This window comes from Haemaphysalis longicornis, unplaced genomic scaffold (assembly GCF_048455015.1).
Source record: "Haemaphysalis longicornis isolate Haplotype H1 unplaced genomic scaffold, Haemaphysalis longicornis Haplotype H1 scaffold_7, whole genome shotgun sequence".
Lineage (NCBI taxonomy): Eukaryota > Metazoa > Arthropoda > Arachnida > Ixodida > Ixodidae > Haemaphysalis > Haemaphysalis longicornis.
In genome coordinates this window covers 163842781-163863937 of record NW_027526422.1, presented here as the reverse complement: position 1 = coordinate 163863937, position 21157 = coordinate 163842781, and the positions used below count along the sequence as shown (strand labels likewise).

The 21157-nt window shown below is 44.4% G+C and overlaps 1 protein-coding gene across 1 annotated transcript in view; it reads right to left on the bottom strand.

Moving 5' to 3' along the window:
- The window catches only part of LOC144145418 (luciferin 4-monooxygenase-like), a 72267-nt gene extending 51323 nt beyond the window's left edge, over positions 1-20944 (bottom strand). The window contains exons 1-3 of the mRNA XM_077677030.1: positions 20851-20944; positions 18398-18547; positions 8640-8844 (exon numbers count right to left, since the gene is read on the bottom strand). Coding sequence (XP_077533156.1) covers positions 8640-8844; positions 18398-18529 — 337 coding nt within the window. The 5' untranslated portion in view covers positions 18530-18547; positions 20851-20944. The remainder of the gene's footprint in view (positions 1-8639; positions 8845-18397; positions 18548-20850) is intronic.
- Between the last annotated feature and the right edge of the window lie 213 nt (positions 20945-21157).

The window sequence follows — 21157 nt, the reverse complement described above, 5'->3', positions numbered from 1 at the left end:
AATAGTTCTGCGCGCAATTACATTTTTGCAAACAAAATGCCGTATATCAGATTGACTGATGATCCTCTACAATTTTCACATGACAGTGTCATGCCAAACTGCAATATTTAAGAAGTAACTAACAAGTAATAATTACTTGATACTTTTCATAGCAATTCAAACCTGGTTTATTGCGTCCGCCATGGCCCCTGATCACTTCGCGCAAGAAAAAACAATTTTACCTATTTTTCAAAATTACTTAAAGTCTTCCCAGAAACACCTTGCACGTCTTCTAGAAGTCATATGTAGGCCTCCTTTATTCCCTTGTTTTATAGGGTTTCTTGCACAGTTGTGGTGAGTATGGAATCAAACGCTTTGTTATAGTCTATAAATGCCAAGCAAAGTGGTTCAGTGTAGTCTGCGAATTTTTCTATCACTTGATTGGCGACATGGACACGAGCCATGATTAAATGCTTTTTTTCAAACCTACCCTGCCCTCTGGGTTGTCAGGAATTCAGGCAGATAACTGTAAGTTTCGTAAACAGCCTGTTAACAATTGAGAGTAGGAGGACGGGTCTGAAATTGTTTCGATGCTCGTTATCTGCCTTCTTATGAATCAGAATAATGTTCCCGTTTTTGCAGGTTTTGTGCACTTTTTGAGTCTTCAAGCCTTCCCAAAATAGTACAGAAAGCTTTTCCGCAGCAATATATCCTCCGCCCTAGAAAATATCTGCGGTAATACCGTCGCCACCGGCAGTAAGAAGGTCGTATGTGTTTTTAAATTACGGTTATGTATTCATACCCCATTTTGTGAAAGTTTTTTTAGCGGCGATATTATTTTTGTCTTTTTATTTCGATTAAAGCGCAATTCAAAGTACCAGAGAGCAATGCTGTGGGACGCGAATTTAAGGACACCAGAATGCGCAAATGCCACGTCAACGCCCCTGACAATAGGGTAGCGCGGTGATATACCACGCGAAAGGCTAGGGAACGGTTGAAGCGATGTTGGAGGTCTGCTAACTCGATAGCTTTTGCCAAAAAAATATCATATTGCTCTGGTGCCATCGGTATTTTTGGAGTGTTTTAGTTGAAGACTAGCCTTTGCTTACCACCATTGAACTGCAAACGATAACAACAATTCATAGAGCGCTGCCTATCCTGGCGCCGAATCCTTAGAAATCAACCAAACTTTTGGCATTAGTCTAAAGTAAGAGATGGCTCACCGAGCAAATAGACGCTTTTTGCATCGTGAGTAAAGCAATAAATCTCGAACACCTCAATACTCTGTTGTGGAATCGAAAGCTGACTTTCCAGCGCACTGCAGAATCTGTTAGATCATCGTAAAATAAGTGATGCAACTATATCAGGAGCAGGGCGTACTGTTCGATTTACCAGCATTCTTTATTTTTTTATTTATTCATTTAGCGTCCTGCAGCGCCAAGATGGCAATATAGCAGGGGGGAAAATGAACATGTGGTCATTAACATGTGGGAGGCAAGCTAAAACACATTGCTGCACATTGTTACAAATATACAAAAAAAACTCAACTACAAGCCTAACAGATACTTACTTTTTAAAAAGCGCCACAGTGGTACAATCAACTATAGCACTTGGCAACATATTCCCCAAACTAATGGTGTAAGGAAAGAACGAATCTCTGAAAACATTTGTACGGCAAGGTATTTCACAAATTTTTCAGCTACGGTAACGCCATCTAGTACAAAATATGGGGTAAACAGAAAGATGTCAGGATAAATGCCAGTTTTTTAAATAGATATGATAAAGAAAATTAGGTTGATCTGCTGCCTAGGTTCTATTACAAACAAGTGTCACTCTGTAAGAGCACATCTGAATTTATACCCTTAATTACTTAAAAAAACTACGCCTCGTTTATCGAGAATGCTCAACAAAAGATGTGTAACTTCATGTGTCTTCCTTAGGGATGACCGCCGTACGCTCAACGAAATAAAATTTTCCTACACCTATTTCACAAATGCTGCCTAAACTATATTTTGTAGGCTAGAAAGCTTTTCTAGTCATCCACCTCACAGTGTAGAAGGTGGATGACCACCTTCTATACTGGGAAGTCAGAGATCCACAAATATATTGTGTGTATCCCCACTCACTAAGCAAAGTATTTGCTCATGAGCATAATTCAGTAAAAATAGGCGTAAACATAATAAAAGTGAGAATTGTGGCCTGTAATTGTTATTCGAATAAAATGGAAACACTGTGTTTATCTTTGGTTGTACACGAAACAGGTGGAACCATAAGGATAGTTCAAGCAGTAAGCATGCCAAGCGGCATTGTCGGGAATATGTACGAGAGCTATTTGGGCGTGCAGTGCTAATTACAGAGAGCTTAATAACTAAAAATGAAGTGTTCTGTAACATCAGGACCTCGATCTCCCACTACTTACTAAATTCATTGTATCCCTGACATCTTTGTTTTAATCTTTTAAACTGAGGCAGCATGGAGGAGCAAATTATACGTCCCAGAAAGAAATCGTGAACCCATGTAGTGTGCGCTTTTTCTAAAAAAAAGTCAAGCACTTTCACTCAACGTGAAGGCTCCCGGAAGTTCAGACCACTGATTCGCCATAGGGGCTGTAGCGGCCTTCTCCGCTCTTTGCTACAACTCCTCAAGCTCTTCCCCTCTCTGCTTCACTCTTCTCTGGATGAATTGAAAAGAGGTCTGTTCAATGCAATGCAATTTTTCTGCCTTCGTAGTGCTCACGCGCCTTCTCCCAGGACAGCTCGATTCCTTTTTTTATCTTTTGCGTCTTGTTCTCCCTGGACAAGAGTGAGAAGGAGTTCAGTTGTTTTTTAGTGGTTTTCAATTCACCCTTGCTGACTTGGGGTGCCGCTTTGAACGTGTCGATTGTTTTTCATCCTCGGCCACATGTTATCGCGTACTATCGTACAAACCAACCGTACGAGCACCCCTAACTAAATGAAACGCGGGGACTGCCGGTTAAGTGCATATATTTCGCCTCACATCTACCTGCAGTCTTCTTTGCGCTAAGTAATGAGGAAATGTATGACTAGCGCATACGGTTCTACGAGTTTCGAACGGTTGTGCGTGTATAAACCTTTTGTTCAAGTATTTGCTTAAATTTTAGCTGGAAGGCTGATTCGATAAACAAGAGGGTATCGTTCCGAATCCTCTGTTCGGGTGCGTCACGCCGTAGGACTCTGTTTGGGTAAGTTACACCGCGTGAGTGCGGTGATAGGTAATGTGACCGCGAACGAGCTACGCCGACAAAGCGGGCCGCTATAGTGTTCTGCACTTTACGCGGGCCTGTAAAAAATTCCCCGTTAGCCCTTACGCCCCCAGATCTACTAGTGCATAAAGCTTGCACTCGCCGTTAACACTGAAATTTAACAAAAACATTCGAAACATCGAGTGACTGATATTTTTAAAAAATCGAGTGGGAAATTTTTCGATAGCTACAATGGTTTTATTCTCACCGAACCTAGAGTTGGAGGTGTGGACACATACAATGTTTTGAAGGCCGTTATTTCTGTTCGCGTTTTATTTGAATTTTCTGTTAGTTGGGGATTTCCCACTAAGCGTTTTGATCTTCGGGTTTCGGTACAGAAGCGAATCAATCGTTTTTTTTTTGTAATCGCATTTTGTACAAGTTAAAAACCTTCAATAATATTTAAAGCACCTATTACCTGGAATCCATTAAAGAACTCTACAAAGAAAAACTAGCATTTAAGAGGGTTATTATGTTCATATGCTAATTTTTGAAACCTCGTGGCTATGGGTGAACTTTGAAAACCCCTAATTTGTGTAAGTGTCGGAGGAAGCCAGATACACACGAAAGGTCACAAAAACAAGCAAAATTGGTAAGAATACTTCACGTGAGATTTGAAAAAACGATGACTTTAAGTGTAAAGAAAGAAGCGTATGTGTCAGGTCGGGCGCATGTTCAAATCTGTGGGTATTATAGGAAGAAGCCTGCTGGTCACTGGGGGATGCGAAATTTGTCGTGTGAGCAGGTGCTTAGGATAAGACCGCACTCGCACGATCGTATAGTGCTGGCACGAGACTGCTTTGGATGCAATAGCGTGCAACGACCGACAGCGCGGAGAATAAAGTTTACAGCGTTCCCATATGACGAGGGGGAATCGGTCGGAGGAGTTTGGTTTTATAGCGGCTGGAGTTGTGACAATGGCAGATTAACTACTCAAGGCCATCAGGTGTGAGGAGGTGTAGTAGGAACATTGAAGTGGCAGTGATGCGGTGCGTACAGTTTACACAGTGGAGACGGGTGTTTTGTGGCGGAAAAGAAACCAAAAATGCCCGTGTGTGGACGTTTCGACGAGCCTTAATGACCTCCAGCTTGTCTGAATTCTTCTTAAGCTACCCACTGCGGCGTCATAACATCGCGTGGCCATGGCGTACACTCTCAGGCAAAAAGGACTAAAAGTTCGTCTTTTCGGGGACTAACGGCCTCTGCCACAATCATTAATCCCTTTGGAGACTAACTGCGAAGGGACGAACGGTTAGTCCCCCACCCGGATGGTCCGTTCCGATACTCCCCAAGGACGAACTGCGTAGAGTGCAGAAAAAAGAAAAAAACTTCGGCACCAGCAGGGATCGAACCCCTGGCGCCCGGAAATATACACAAGGAACTCGACGCGCTATCCGCTGGACCACGCCACCGGGTGGTAGGAGCCGTAGATAATATTCAAGTGTACAGCGTGTAGTTCTGTGCATAACGCAACAGGTACATTGCAACTGGTGCCCGAATTTCTATCTGTGCAAGCGAACGTGACCGCGTTTTGCGCCTTGCGCTTAGCGCTTTGCTAGGTTTAGGGACTATTCCTCAGTTCGATTCGAAGTAGAGCCTCACAACCACAGTTTTTCTCGTAAATAACAATTAAGTCGTCGTCGCCTAGTTGAGATAGATAGCTGGACCATCGGACGAACTCGTCGTCGCCTAGTTGAGATAGATAGCTGGGCGATCGGACGACTCATTTATTTCCGCACAAATTAGCGCACGCCGAGTGCTTTCTTAGTGTTCGATACATATGTTAAGTGCTCTATGTGACGTATGTGAAAGGTGTCGTCTGTGTGAGTGTCAAAATAAGGAAACATGCCATATTTTCCTGCATCGGCGAAAGCGAATTCGGTGTTGCTTAGCCTGAATTCTTCAAATTCGCGTCGCTAGACGATTGCGACTGGGAAATACAAACGGGTTTTACAGCAGTTGCAGCATTGTCATAGCTTTGGTGCCCAAGGCAATTATGTACCGAGTGTAAAAGATAACTTCGAGACACTTACCTGTAGCGCGCATTTTTGTTTTTCAGTTGTCATCAGCAACATGCGTTTTTTCTCGTCTGTTAAACATATACATATTCATTACGCTCAGAAATCCACTTTTGCTATTGTCACTAATTTGTGCGTTACTGTTAAGGCGCTTGAAAGCTTTCATTGGCCGTTATTACCTCGCACGAATCGTATGCAACACAGCGTATCATCATAACCTCGCCGAGAAGAGTATGGCAATCGCGCTTCGCCGCTCCTTGCCATTACCCGCCGCTCTACTAACCCTAGCCGATTTTCTTTTAACTAACATCAATATTTTCTCCCGTGGCACCATCTAAAGCAGCCAGTGACTGCAATGGCTTGTGTTTTGGATATATAAAACTGTTCGCAGACAGATGCGCGAAAGGGCAACGACGACGCCATTAGGTGATTAACGACGCAGCAAAGAGACTAACTGCATGAGTTTCGTCTTCCCGTTACTCCTTATAAATGGGCGGGGACGAACAGTTAGTCCGCATCTATGCACACGGCACGTGCTCTGCCGCAGATACTCCCCTTGAAGATGAACGGTCGCCCGCGAAGACTAACGGCTGTATTTTAGTCTCTATTTTAGTCTTTTTTTCCTAAGAGTGTACCTTTGGTGCGTAAAACCTGTTATGTAGACTAGAAGTTTAAAATAATGTTATTAGGGCACGTCAAGCATTGGCAAAACATTTATCGGTGAAAATTCAAGTGGATCAACAAAAAGGCGAGGGACTGCAATGCTGGAGTGAAAATCTTGAAGTGGTACTTCTTTTTGTAACCTAGGAGCAACTAATGGGTATTTGTGGCCTGTTGATTACACGAATTGCCAATTTCTGCATAATTATAATCAGCGAAGAAAGAGAAATTTTTCATCCACTCTCAGTGCAAGCTACGTCATGGCCATCACCATTGCCATTATTCGACCCAAAAATATCTTTATCATCTTCACAAATCACAATTGTTGCAACGAAGTGCTATCAGAGACTGTTTTTCTTCGCGCTATGCTGTCGTATTTTGCCTTTTCTTGATGGTTTCGTTAAAGGGGAGGTGAAGCGCTTTTAGAAATAAAAGAAAAGTTGCCAGCAGCAAGTACACATTTAATACTTGCAGTGTACAAAATATTTTCGCAATACATGCAATAGAAGCGGCGCAATACGCAAACATAAGGCGCCTGATGCCCTGCCCCCATCCCAGCGCGCGATACCGGAAGACCGAAAAGTGGAGGCGAAAACCGGCCGGAATACGTCATACCTGGACTTCCAGCCGCATCGCCCGCCTCTGCCATGCTCTTTTCGCCGTATTTTCCCTAGATTCTCGCCACAGGAAGAATTACACTTGTTGTTGATAGCACTCATTTGTGCAATTTTCGTGTTCAAAAAGATTGCACGAATGGGAAACGAGGCATATTTTACAATGCCGTATTTCTAAGCAGGATAACACATCGCCGGAATGTTTTATAACATGCGGAAGCGACAGCAGCAGAGGCTGTGCTTGATGGCAGAAAATAAACTGCACCACGTTAGACACTTTGTAAAACGCTCCAATGCGTTTTTCCTTGTTTTGATGCGATGGACATGGATGTCCACATTAGATGCTAGGTTTAGGAAGGAAGGTGAATACTGCTGTACTGCGGCCTTGGTTGTTTAGTTCAGGTCAAGAAACAAAGTGACATTTGTTCAGGAAATACCTGTTTCGTTAAACGCGTCGGTTTTCTTTCCCTGATGAGCTGAGAACAGTGTTCAAAAACCCAATTTTTGGCGAAACTAAAACAAAGTGCCAATCCTGATGAAAGTTCTCTTCTGGCTAATAGGTAAGCAGTATTACAACAAAGTAAAAGAACCAAGACCACCACAATACTTATTTTGCAAGTATCCATGCCATGAGAAGGCAATATTTGTCTCGAATAAAAAAATACGGCTCCGAACCACCACCGTACCATGATTTGTGAGCGACGGCGGGGGCTTAATTCTATGCCCAAGATTCTGTGTGCCTATTTATTATAACCTGGCAAGCAGTTGTTGCTGCTCAGCCTCACGTGTGCTCCAGTTATAGTCGTTTATACGTATATATAACGATGACTAAAAAAATAGGAGCGAATAGTACATATACGGCCTTTGTGCGACTAGAGCGGCAAATGCTTAAATCTAGAAATGCTGAAACAGGCCAATGATATATTATCACAAACGTTTGGTGATTGTTACCTAAAGTAACTTAGCTACAACCTAACGGCCTTGTCCGACTGGTCTGTTAATTATAACGAGGTGGCCGTAATATTGTAGCAGAATGCGCAACGCACACGCCAAAATCGAGCCCTACTAGAGCCGATAATGCTGCGAGGCGCCAGTATGCTATAATGTTTTAAGAATAAATGCAAGTGAAGCAGTAAGACGCCACTCATCGAAGTGCAGCTAGCGATCGGGGAGGCACCCTAGCTCGCTGCCCAAATTGCGCGCGCACTCGTGTGGGTGTGTGTATATAGGGATGGGTAAGGGGGGTGGGGTGGGCGGCAACGAACAAAGAAAATTCAGAAGCAGAGTCCGCTTGTTGGTTTATGCGTGCAACGGCAACGTATGTCTCGCATATACGTTTACAGCGCATGAACGCTATATTTTCGCGCAGTGCACGTACATGCTTTTCGCTGGTACGTTGTTTATAAAACCCGGCCTAATCTTGGGCATAAATGGTTTCGTATCAAGTAACAAACACTTCAGGCAGTACTTGATATTAACATAAGAATAAGAAACGCCCTATGCTCGTTGCCCAGTTCAGAAGTATTTTGACAGAACCTCTAGCCGACTCCACAGTCACTGCTTTGAGGTTCTCGGTCGTGTAAAGCAAATTCATGCTCTAAGATACATGAACCAGCATCACCGGAAGTTGGAAAATAAACTAGCAGTCATGTGCGAACACTAAACTGCGGGCTAAATTGCCGAAAAGGGAAGCGCCGCTGCCGTGCGATCGTTTCCAATTCTTTCGACAACCCCCGCTGCCAAAGGGTGTCCTCCTTTGACGTCATGACGGGTGCAACCAATCAGAGGCGTTAAAGACAAAGAGCGCGCGTCTTCAAAGGGGACCGCGCGTTTTGCAAGATAAATGCTAGTTGGACTCTTTTGCGATAAAATTTAATGTGATATTCAGAGTCAGCGCGCAAGAAACTATATAACCGTTCCTCTGACTCAATTTTTTTTCGAAGCGCTTCAGCTTGGCTTTAAAACAAGCAATTCTGTTTACGGTACGTGCCACAGATAGCACAAACATCACCAACCGAGCTTTTCCCCCAAATTATTGCGGTCTCCAAGTGGCAGAACCACGGTCGTGAGTTTAAACGTTTGGGTTGTCGATCATCGTATACTCACCGTCAGTGAGGCTGGTTTTGATGAAGCTCAATGCACCCCCTGCGAAAGTCGCGCCGAATAGTGCGAACACGAGTTCGATGTTGTTGTCGGAAAAGAAGGCAGCAACATAGCCTGGACCAAAGCCAAACTTCAAGCGAAGGCCTGTAGCAACTGTCCTGGATTCGTCCTCGAGTTCCGCAAAGCTGTAGCTTACGTCTCCGTCCACCTGCCGATGTTCAAAAGAGCACCAGAAAACAAACTCTGGGTTGTTTTGAAACAAACAAACAGGCGTCATGAAAAAAAGCCACAATTGCTGCTCTAAACGCACTATAGGGCATCCAGCTAGACTATAAAGAGAGGCATAAACAATCTACCGCTTTTACTCTCTCTCTCTCTCTCTCTCTCTCTCTCTCTCTCTCTCTTTCTTGCTCTCCCTCTCTTTCTTGCTCTCTATCTCTGTCTGTCTGACCACGTTGCGTTTAAAAGCAGTTCTGGGGCGCGGTAGATGCTGTATTGTCCAGTAAAAGCAACGTGCAACTAAGGAGTGAAGACCATTTCTTAGGATAAGCTTATCGGCTGGAATAGACGAACGAAAAGGCAACTACAGAAATACATCTTACCGGCTAGTTCAATCCACGATTTATCTGCCTTGGGTAACTACATTTGTTCTAGCGGAATTGGTTCTAAGAGAAAAGGGAGGCTCTGTTGGCGCGGTGTGGAAATCTTTAATTATAATAAATACTCATCAAAAAATGAAGTACCTATGCTTCCACGTATCAAGTCATAATTATAGCGAAAGCTCAAGGCCCGCCATAGTGCCATACGCCCGCTAATTATGGTTGACGGAACGCGAAATTGATGCTAGATCAGCGTCCAGTCGGCGACCAGTCTGGAGGCGAGAATGATTCTACAAATATGAAGTTTGTAGTTATGAAAGCACTAAGGTCTTCTCTATTTCCAAGCAAAAGTTTAGTCAGTCACGATATCACCTGCTGTGTGGAGGGCTTTCTGAAACATGTAGTAACATGCGTGTACAAGAACGCATCTGTGCAGCCATTCCGCGCCTTTCTAAAGTTAAAATGGTGTCAAAAAACCGATTGGGCGTTGCTCTATATTTTCTGAAGAGCCAACGTAATGATCATAGGTGTCATGCTCTGGCGGTCTTACGGCCACTGCACGCAAAAGGAATTCAGGAGCAGGAAGATAAGTGAAAAGACACACTAACGTCTGAACATTTCATTTTGTTTATCTAAAAAAAGTGCGTTTCGTAGCCGCGTTAGAATGTTTTCGATAGCCAACTACGCCCTGCATGTTAAAAAAGCTAGGGTTTCTCTCTCCTTTTTTCTCCCTATTGTGGGTGATGAAGCAGTACACCAAAAAGCTCTTGAATCTGAGCAGGGGCCACGTTTACACGAACACTGCCACTCCCAAAAATGTCTGGTCTTGTTTGGTTTACATTCGTGTCCCAGAAGTGAATCCGAAGAGAAAAAAATTGTAACGCCACCTTAGAAGAGTCTAGTAAATGTAGCTGTTTACTCGGTGCTTTTTAAGGTATAAAGATGTGGGAGCGCGGAAATGGCAGGCTCGATATGCTTCTCGGCGCGTCTCCCTATTCATCACATGGCTGTCTGCGAAAATTTCTTGGCGCCATTTTAAACCTTGATAACGGCACTTATTATTCGGAAGATACCTGTAGAGCCCCCTGCAACGGAAATCCTAGGTAACATAGCGCTGATCTAACCTCCATGAACATTGACGTACTTCCCCTAGCGGATGTGAAAATTATGAGCAATCTTGCTTTGTTGCAGCTGCTCACACAGGGCGTACATTGACATTGACGTACATTGACATGCACTGACGTACTTCCTCTAGCGGATGTGAAAATTATGAGCCATTTTGCTTTGTTTCATCTGCTCACACATCCTTGTACGGAAACAGAAATACCTTTTGTGCATGTTAAATGTAATTAGGCGTACTTTGCGGAAACAATTTTTAGGCCGGTTTGAGTTGATGTATTTGTTTGTAGTTAGCCTCAATATATTCTGCGCGGGCATACAAAAGTGACTGGAGCAGCTCGGCGTCTAGAGACTACTGCTGCTAATACCGTAAACCAACACTTCATTTAAATTTAGTTGCAGAAACAGAATGGGATGGTACAGGTTTCCTGCGTCTGCATGTTCTCCTTATATCTTGAGGTACGCGCTTGGAGGAATTCTTTGGGAATATTTTACGGAGAAAAGCGGGGCAACTGATCAAAAGTAACTTTCAAAAATAATCTCTAGTCTGTCGAACGGCGAAATTTTTGTTGTAAACTACGTAATATGAATGTATGTAGGCGAGCCGACAGCAAACTTCGACCATTCCGTAGCAAAACACGGCCGTACATAAGCCTTTTTGGAGCTTTTTATCCTTGAAGACTAGAAATATCACTTGAGCTCGAAGAACTTACTTCTCGATTGACTTGGATTCAGTACGAATAACAAGTGCAGAATCTATACAATGTGATGAAACATTCAAGTTATCTTCACTGCAATCCCTCTGTTGAGAATAAGTCTTGTGGCTCGTGTAAAAAAAAAAGGTGTTGTCTTGCGCCGAACAGAAAATACATGATACAAGGGTTAAAAAAGATAAGGAAGATCTTGAGAACGTCACACCTGCATTCATTTATGGACATCCCAATAAAGTCTGAGATACAAGATGCACTCTCTAGGCCTGCCCCACCCTAAACGCAGGACAAGAAGCAACGTGGGGACAATGGTTGCGGCACAGCTCCCAGTGGAGTACGCGGTAATGTTTCCATGTAGCACAAGATAAATCGCATCGCCTGCTCCGTGAAAAGGCGCGAAACCGGGGAAGGCACCACCTTTTTGCAAAAGTACCTCAAACCGATTGTAAGCTCTAAGGTGAGATGTAAGCAACAGAACATGGCCATGAAAAGAATGCATAAAAATTGCGCGCAGAAAATAGCCCCAGCTTTCCTGCTCAAAACTCTTACGACTAAGGTGCCCAGCAAAAACATTGTATTGTTGTCGGCCTATTGTGGAAACGTACCGCTCCCACATTTAAATGCGATAATTGCTATATTTATATAATCTGGCAGGGCAATGTGCTAAACTTGAAACTATGCACCAAGGAGGGTCGCGTTGTCAATATTATAATGTAGACTCTCGATAAACGCAAATCACTTAAACAGAATTGCCGATTATGCGGAATAGTAGCCGGTAAGCTGGTTGGTTCTGTATTCAGATAAGGTAAAATCTAACAAAAATTTTCGCGTCCCCGTAGAAACGGAACTAGAAATGGAACTTCCTTTGAAACCCATTGTCATGAGAAATAGCTTTTCACGGTTCCGACTGTTTCGTGTTTGTTTTGTTTTTCTTCTTCCATGTTTTGTTTAGCCTCGTTAGCTTCGTAAGCCTCGCCTTGTTAGTGGTGAGCCGTGTTAGCGCAACAAATGCAACACCGCAGTTCTTGTTCCAGTCGTTCAGTCTCGATTCAAGACGCCGAGGGTACAGGGCTCAGCTTTTGCGGCCTCGTTCGTGCCATCGTGGTGCTATTTCCGCTTCATTACAGCGTTGTTCTCTTCTAAATTCGGTGGCTCCTAAGCGCTCGCGAAATCGAGGACTCTAGCCTCCGTGAATATGCAGCGGCAAGGACTCAAACAAAAATAATTGGTGCATTTTGTAGTGAACAGCGACTTTTTGCCAAATCATCTTTGTTAATGCTGTGCCTAAAACTCTTGTAGTTTTCTTGCTTTCTGGAAAACAATCAGCTACATTCACCTTGTAGTGCTTACAGTTTCACGAAATGGTATTTACAGTGTGTGAGCACATAAATTTCTCTTTTCAGACATATATCTCAGTAAACAGAACTCCTGATAAACGGTATTATTTTTTCAGTCCCTTGAAGTTCCGTTCATCGAGATTCTACTGTATGTGAAAATTCATTGCACTGCACTGAATAACTCAGAGTATTCGCGTCTAAAAGAAATTCTGGAGCACGTAGTTTTATTTTGTTAGGCCGAAATGCATGAGAATCATCTCTAGCAGAATTCTGTTGGGTATACCGGCAGAATAGCACTCGACAGAAGAGCACAGCAAAAAAAAAAAAAAAACCACACGCGGCAAAGGCACACGGCACAAGATCAAAGCGCTGAAACAGTTGGGGGCATTGGCGTAGCTAGGTAGTATGGCACCCAGGGCCCATAGGTCTTTGCCGCGCTTCCTCTCTGGTGTAGTAAGAAAGGCGAGGCCTTCGAGCAGGCCCCCATTTCTATTTATGTTATTTGTTGTATTTTGTAGCTCTCACAAAGGGATGCGGGGATAAAGGGCCCTTTGTTAGGCGGTGGAATAGTAGCAAATATTACCCGTAGCCTTTCATAAATATTGTAGTTTGTGTCCGGTTTGTTCAGTTCAACTTTGTGGAAACCTGCAACTGGCTGCGTAATTCCCGCAGTTCTATTTTCCCTTTCCCTTTCACCTCGCAACGAGCATTATAGCGCGTGTAGAGGAAGCATATCTGCAGATTACTTTCAGAAGCCCTTTTGCCGACAAAACCAAAGCGCTCACCAATACATTATCTAGCTTGCAGTCACAACGCATCGCAGTAAATGTCGTTCTCGTGGCACTTCTGCTTTCCTGATTTGCCGCACCCCTTCACCACAGACTCCGGTCTCACCACGTCGGAAGACAATCCCAAGGATACCGTTCGCGTCTGTCGACGGCTGCACTTGAGTGAAGATTAGCGCTGGCGTTATCGAGGCATGTTTCGCCGTAAACACGAGCGCCGGGCGCGCTCGTTAAAGCGCACACAGGAACATCTTGCCTTGCGGATTTTGTTTCAACTTCACAGCGTGGACTCCACGGAAGAGACACCGAAAACGTGTTATTTCTTTGAAATGTTTGAGTCTTAACTCCCAGAACGCTACACTTCGGCTAAAAGGCACTCCCTAGCGAAAGGCTCCAGGTAAATATAAAAACCTGGGGTTCCTTCAGGTTTCTTTTCGCCTTGTTCAGAAAATCAGCCACGCCGGCTGGAATAAACCCCACGCACTCTAGCGCGGCGGTAGATCACCATAGCCACAACACGGCTGCTAGAAACCAACGAGCCGGTCTGTGTGTGCAGCGACACCTGCTAACACCATCAGCATGGCGCGCGTGAAAAGTTCAATAAGGTCAGTTTTCCGAGAACTTAGGGAAATAAATCTTTTATTACCTGGGATGTGAAATCGCAATGAAACGAAATCGCGATCTACAAATGAAACCACTAACCTATTACCCCAAGTTTAGGGAACCAGCTCGGCCCCCTCCTCAGGTGTGACAGGGGTCACGACGTAGCATCTCACTCACAAACTCTAGCACGTATACACGAGCGGGCGAGTTGGAGAGGAACGACTTATCCTTCTTGCTGCTTTGTGAATACGTTCAAACTACGTAGCTGTCATTTCCTCCAGTTGGCCACGTTTTTTACTATGGAGGTTCAACCGGTCTATTTTGCGGTGTGATTTGTTGCAGTATTGGCCGACGGCGCTACACTATTAGTGTGGTATCCGGACGTCGTTCTCATGCTGCTTGATTTTTTCCGGTGGAGTTTTCACCCACCAATCCCCGAGGAAAAGCACTCGGCGCAAATAAATCTTGTATACTACACCGGCAATCGGTGGTTCGCCGCACACTGTGACATTTGGAAATTTCCCAATCTCGTATAATTGCTAAAGGCATGATGCACCGTGTCATCGGCTTCGTAGAACAGTCAAAGTAATCTGCTGCCCTTGGTAGTGTTTTTGTGATAGCCGCAAGCCGTGTGCCGGACGTTGAAGTCGCATGCCAATACGTGTTCATATTCTGCAGATGAGTCGTCGGGTTTGAGTAGTTCCTTTATTTCCTGTGGCTTGTTTTTTGGCGTTACATTTGTAACGTGAAGGGGGCGTTGCTGTTTAGACACAGGTATTGTGAGGCTTGCTTCTGTGTCATGTTCAATGTTTGCGGGTATAGGTTTGCTGACCAGAGTGCCGATGTGGTGGTATCTCTGATACGTCATGTAGCCTGGAATTTTCGGGTTCTTGCCGGCTTTTTGTAGTAGGATCATGTCCGGAGTGAGGGGTAAGGATGTGATCAAGTGGAAGAATGCTGCCTGTTTTCCTCTGAAGCCACGGCAGGTCCAGTGTAGGATCCTAATATCCTAATTGCTGTGTATCTTCGTCGTAGCTGAGGATGAGAGGGGGGCGGAGAGCTGAATGTGGCATGCTATTTGTTCTAACCTGGTAAAGCGAGGCCTTATCGCCTTCAGGATACGTACCTCAAATGTTTGCCTTTGCTGAATAATCAGGTTGGTAGTACAGCTACTGAGTATGCTTGCGCTTCGAAATTTCGCTGCTAAGTCAAGCAAGTGGCTTGTGAGGTATCGGCCAGTTTGCAAATTTTTGGGTGTTGCCTAGTAGGAGCTGTACTTGCATCTCATTTTCGGCGATTTGCTTTTCGAGAGCCTCCATCCTTTTGCTGAGTTGGTGTGATAGGGTAAACAATGCCCTGCTTGTGGTTTGCGATCTGTTTCTGTTGGCGAGAGCCGCTTGTTCAGTATCGTGCGCATTGTTCTCACTCTCCGCGTCCAAGTCGGCACATTCTGAAGTCATGTCTTCCTGAGTATCTCCTCAGAGATTTATTGTGGGGTGTTCAGGCATGTTGTCTGGTTTAGCGTCCTGAGTGTGCTTGCGTTTGAGTGCATGTGCACACGATGCGTACATGGCATTAGTTTCTCTACGATTTTTTACAGCAGGGAGTCGCTGACTCACCTGACCAGTTCGGTGGTCTTGAGGGGGCTTCAACACGTGAATGAGCCCGATGCTGGTGAATACTCGACGTTGGTTCGATGCCTGCTCTGTTGACAATTTGGAATTCTTGGGTTGGGGTTCTCGTGATGCCTGCTCTGTTTATGCGTTGTCATTCTTGGCCGTTGGTTCTGGTCAGGTCATGGATCGTTTTGGTGACTCCGTCACCTTCCGGATGGCAAGCCTGTTTTGCTAGGCTCGAAGCCTTGTCACGGCGTCTGCTTCACGTTGGGCGTTGCATTGTTTGTCTTCGTATGGGTGCGGGCTGCCACAAAGGGAGCACTTTGTGATGCCTTCATGTTTTTCATCTTTCATTGCTGATGCGCATTTAGGGCAAAGAGGGTGGAAACTTCCGCGGAAACGCCAGCTCGGTGCCCGATCTTAAGGCACTCAGTGCAGTATTGGGCGCGTGGTTTGTGTGGAGTACGCCTATGTAGGTTGCCGTGGTAGTCTACGTCTAAAGGCACGTATGTGCCGGAGAACGCGATGATCGCAGTATGGGTGGAGCCCATCATTCCGTCTGGAGAATTTTGTATTCAACAGCTTTAAGGTGTTTAAGCAGAAATTCGGGAGACGTGTTGGCGCCCGCACCATGAATCACTCCTGTGCATGATTCCCGGCAGGCGGCTTCATAGACCCTGATGCGTTGTTGCTTTTCTTTAAGCGCGACGAAGGAACACTTTTTGAGTTTGGAGACTGCGTTTAGCTCTTGAGCAAGCAAGACAGCAATTTTATGGATAGGTAAAATGCTTATTCTGAGCTAGGCGGCTTCGTTCGTGGTGAGTAGGGGTCGAAGGCAGAGGTCGTGACAAAGGTCGCTGGGTAAGAAAGACCGACTCGGGAAACCGTTCTGGTAGCGAAGTATGAGTTTGAGATATCTCGGATCGCCCACCCTTGTTTTGGAAGTTTTGTGGAACCAGCCATCTTGTTGAGGAGTGAAACCTTTCATCTTGAAGGTTGTGAGAGTCTCGTTGCTTTGCTGATTGGCGAAGCTGTACGGGTCCAGACGAGGTGGTTGCTAGGCCTAACGGTCTAGGCCTACCCCAACGTGGTCCACAAAAAGAACGCCGTAACTTCACCAATTTTCGGCAGAGAACCCTAACACTTGCTGAGGAGTTTCACGTAATGTTACGAAAGAGGTCGTGGAAATGATATGCGCCGATACAGCAGAAAAATCGCACTGAAACTCAATACATGCCCAGCTTCGAGCGCACACGGGAGTCTAGGCGAGGCCAGTGGTGCCCTCCGAAAGCCTGGATGTACAGGAGAGCGCCAATAAAATGACCTCGCATATCTGTCGTACACCCATGACGAAGAAATTATTTCCCTGTATGCGATTGAATTCGACGAAACGTCTTGACAGATTCCTCCTTGTACCAAACGCCGTTCTATAAAACAGGATTTATGTGGTGGCTGTTTATTTCAGCGCAGGAATTGATTGTATACCTACTTGTTCAAGAACATCGCCATAGTTCCATGTACATGGTCGTAGATTGTACAATAGTATTTACTGTAATGAATGAATCCATCTATAGCGCATCTGATGACCAGGAGCGGAGTGGTTACACGTGGGCTTTGCATATTTTTTGTAACAGCTGAGACCGCACATCTTGATGTTCTTAAGGGAAGCACCTAATACAGTAAATGCTTTGAGAACAGCCTGAGGTTTTAGGTGTTGCAAAGATGGACCCCGAAAACATATTTGCAACTTCAAGTTAAGAAGTAAAGTCTGCAGAAAGTCAGAGAATTGTGTACTAATGCGCAGTATTTATGCCAGTTGCCTATAAAGTGAGTTGTTTACAACCATATTTATGCAATTCCCGCTTCTAGGCCCTATTTATAAGATTGAGAATAAATAATAAACAAGCTTAACCTGTAAACTCGGACACCTCTATCTCGGTGAAAACTATTAGGTAGGTGGGGCAGTAAAAGTAGCCCAATACACGCCATCCTCTCCCTTCGGGAGATATTTCAAACGCCGCAGATGTGCGAACCCTACTAATGCGTGCAAATTTCTAAGGACTTGCATAGAAACATACGTTGCGACTTTCTGTAGTGTATAGGGGTGTACATGTCGGTATTGTATCATGAAAATTTTGAATTGTTAGTGTGTGATTGTATAAAGCGTATATGTACTATATCCTAGGTAGTAATAAAACGTTGAATATACTTGTTGGGTAGAGATACATGTGTGTTATTTGCAAATGAATGCTCTATGAAAAGTGTGTACTATTCGTAGCGAGTAGTTGACTGTGATCAGATGTAACCTCCAGCTGTTGTCCTTTCAAATGTAATTTTTCCGACTAAAAGGTTTCATAACAGCCATTGTGTCACTTCATTAATCCAAAGTTTAGAGAAGCCGGGTACGGTTTTGGTTGTAGGTAAACTCTCTAATCAATGAAACTTTCTTTTCTATGTCACTAATTCGATCTGACTTAGCCGCGCTCTGCATTCTTGCCACAGAGACACCTCGTTTTTTACTATTAGAGATCAAAATTACGACTAATATGTTAAAAAGTATGTGCGAACCATAAAAATTTGTCAAAGAAGCCGAGATAGACTGCATGAGGTGTCTGTTGGGCCTGTAGAAGAGTTTAATTACGCCCCATAGTAGTACATAGATACGCAGTACTCGCTGCACGAGTTGTGACTAGATGCAGGAATAAGGACCAAGTTGTTCGTTTTTACTGTTGTCAATTTTTTACTTGTTTTCTTCATTTGGTGTATTCCTGCCAAACATTGATGGTTGTTTTGTAAAACCGAAGCACTGTTATTATCGACAATCATCTGATTCCTAAATGCACAAAACCCCATAATAAAAGTGAAGACTATCGTAGATATATTGCACAGAAATATTACGAAAACCTCAACCGGTAATTGCAATGTATTTTCTGTGTAGGTGATTGCGATTGCAAAGTTTTTGTGAGCGGTTTAGCTACTAAGTAGTACTTACCAATGCAACATTTGCCCTGTAGCGACTGCAGGTGTTTCTCAGGAAGGTAGCGAAGTCTACATCCGGAATCTCCAAGCTCTGCACGCTGGACTTCACAATGCTATCCTCGACAATGATGCATTCTTTGTCCATGTTTAACGAGTGCTGCTTCTGCAGTGCAGTAGTCACAGTGTTCACTAAGAGAGTAATGGCTGGGTGGCTACTATTTGAACGTAACTTGCATTGAAATGACTCCACGTTTCAATCAACATAAAAATTTCTAATTTTATCGCCTGCATTGCCGGTCCACTTCACCTATTACCAGGCAGCATATGTGGAGATCATAAATTTTCCTCGTAGGAAGAGTATTACTAGGCGTACCTGGACACCTTCCAAAAGTTTAGCATTACGGTAGAAAATGGTATCGACTCCTCCTTTACCACAACATCTCCGGATAACTGAAGAAATAGAGTAGTCTTTGTAGTACGCTCACAAAAACAGCGCGGATTGGGGCCGGGTTCTTTTTGCACTACGTATAAAATTAGCCTTTCTTTTAGATGTAAACCAATAAAAATCGATAGTAAATATTCGTACGGATAGTTCGCCAAAAAAAGGCCACATGAATTGGCCTTGCCGACCACAAGAACGGATGGTTGTGTCTTCGTCAATGGGATGATTTCGCTAATGCTTTCCAATATTCGAATGATTCTTTAAGAATTTGCGTTGTTTCGGGATTTTTATAAAGATACTGTCTTGGAAGCTAGAAAATACTGACGTATCCGTGAATTCCACTTCTGAACTAAATACTTCAAGTTTCTCGGTTAAACAAAATAAACACAACTTCGGTCTTAAACTAATAGTTTATAGTAAGATTACAACATAAAAGGAGTGACATTTTCATTTAACGTAGTATTGTGGGATACCTGCGTGTTGAGATTTCAGGGTACGTTAAACATCCCTGGTGGCCAAAAATATCACGGAGGCTTTCATTACGCGCATCTACGAATTTCTGGGTTACTTCAGCACTTTTAGTAGGAACTGCTGATGATTTGTACACAAAATGTCGCTTAAGAATAGACGAAGGGAATCAATTTCGCGCTGTCTACTGTAGCCTTCCATGCATTATATACATTGCGAGTATTAGTAATTTCGCTGATTGAAAAAAGGCCAAGGTGAGGGCTAACGCCCGAGCCCATCACTGGGCCCACGAAGACGCTGACGCCTACGACATGGTTACGGGGGACCAAGATCCGGAACAGCCACTGGGCCCACCCACCCCACTCACAACCTACGACGGAATCTCAAAAGTAGAATCTGGAGCAATGAGCTACCCTACCCCCACTTCATCATTTGCTTGACGAGGGGGAAACCGACCAGTGGCGCCTGCTCCTGAGCAAAACCCACCCAACATCACCCAGAAGGACCATGATCCGTCCCCAGCTCTACCACTCATCCAGCCGCCCCAGCCACCAACAGGCCCGCGGCACCATCTTCAGCGTTGTCCCGGCCTGTGCCAACCATCCGGCACCTGAAGACACCATATAACAGCGAGACCGCCCCAACCCCGGGAGAGAGCTATTTCTGCCTGGGACGTGGAGTGATAGAGCTGGCTGATATGCTTAACGGATGAGACCTGTAAGACCAATGGGTCCCCGGACGCACTGACCAGCAAAGGATGACCATAGCAAGCAGTCTCTTATGGCCTCAATAAGATGTATTCCTCATTCTCCCCCATCCTGGATGAATCTCTGAGCCACTATGATCTTTGTTCCTATCCGTTCTTCCATGAATCTGATCCATCTGGTTCCAAGGCGTCGTAATTTAATTTACCCTCATTCCGGCGTTTTCGCCCCAAATCTGGCATCCTACTCCTGCCACTCGGTTATACGAAGAGCCTCAGTTACGTAGCGAGAAGAATGGGGATGTTGAGGGAGCTCGGACATAAGATAGATTGTCTTATATGGCTGTTACCCTTTATTACGGTCAATGCTTTCGCGTTTTATTTAGTAACCTTCCATCTGAAAATGAGGTGCGCATATATATTGTTCTCAAGTTACCACTCCTTGGTATGACGAATCAATAAAGTACCCAGCCTTAGTTCCAAAAGCAGACCCAGTTTAAATCCCACTATGAGCCTCAGTTGCTAGCATTATGAAGTTAATTTTTAGGAGTCTTCAATGGGTCTTCAAGCAAGACTTAGTTGAAGATATGTGCAAGAATCTCCACTTGCTCGAAATTTAAAACAGCGGTAATGATGCGGCGCGTGTTGTCACATTTTGTTTCTGTTTAATCTGTGCTCAATATTCTCGAATGATCTTTCGGCAATGTAGGCGTTGATTTGTAAAAACTAGAACTTGAGCTGGAACGACAACTTACCCAAAACACATTGTTACCCGTAGCTTTCAAGGAACGTGTTCTGTTGCTTCGACTATAAAAGAACTCAATCCACGTTGCACTAAACAAGCTTCACTCACCTGGCTGCGATGACAGAAATGTTTGTGTCACCATGAGCACCGCTCGCCGAACAGACAAGTACACCGATGCCACGAATATTCGATGTTGTAGAACTCACTGCGTCAAGGGTAACAGCTGCGGTCTCGGGACCCAAAGAAAAAAGCGCATAAATACTTACGAAAAAAATAGCTTGCTGGGACATATGGCCGCAGGTGGATTCTAACATGTTGGGTTTTCAGGCCTCAATTATGTTAGATACCTGCAGCGGGCGAATGTTCGAAACAAAAAAAAACTCTTGTCCGCATCGCATCTGTATAGCCCAAAACT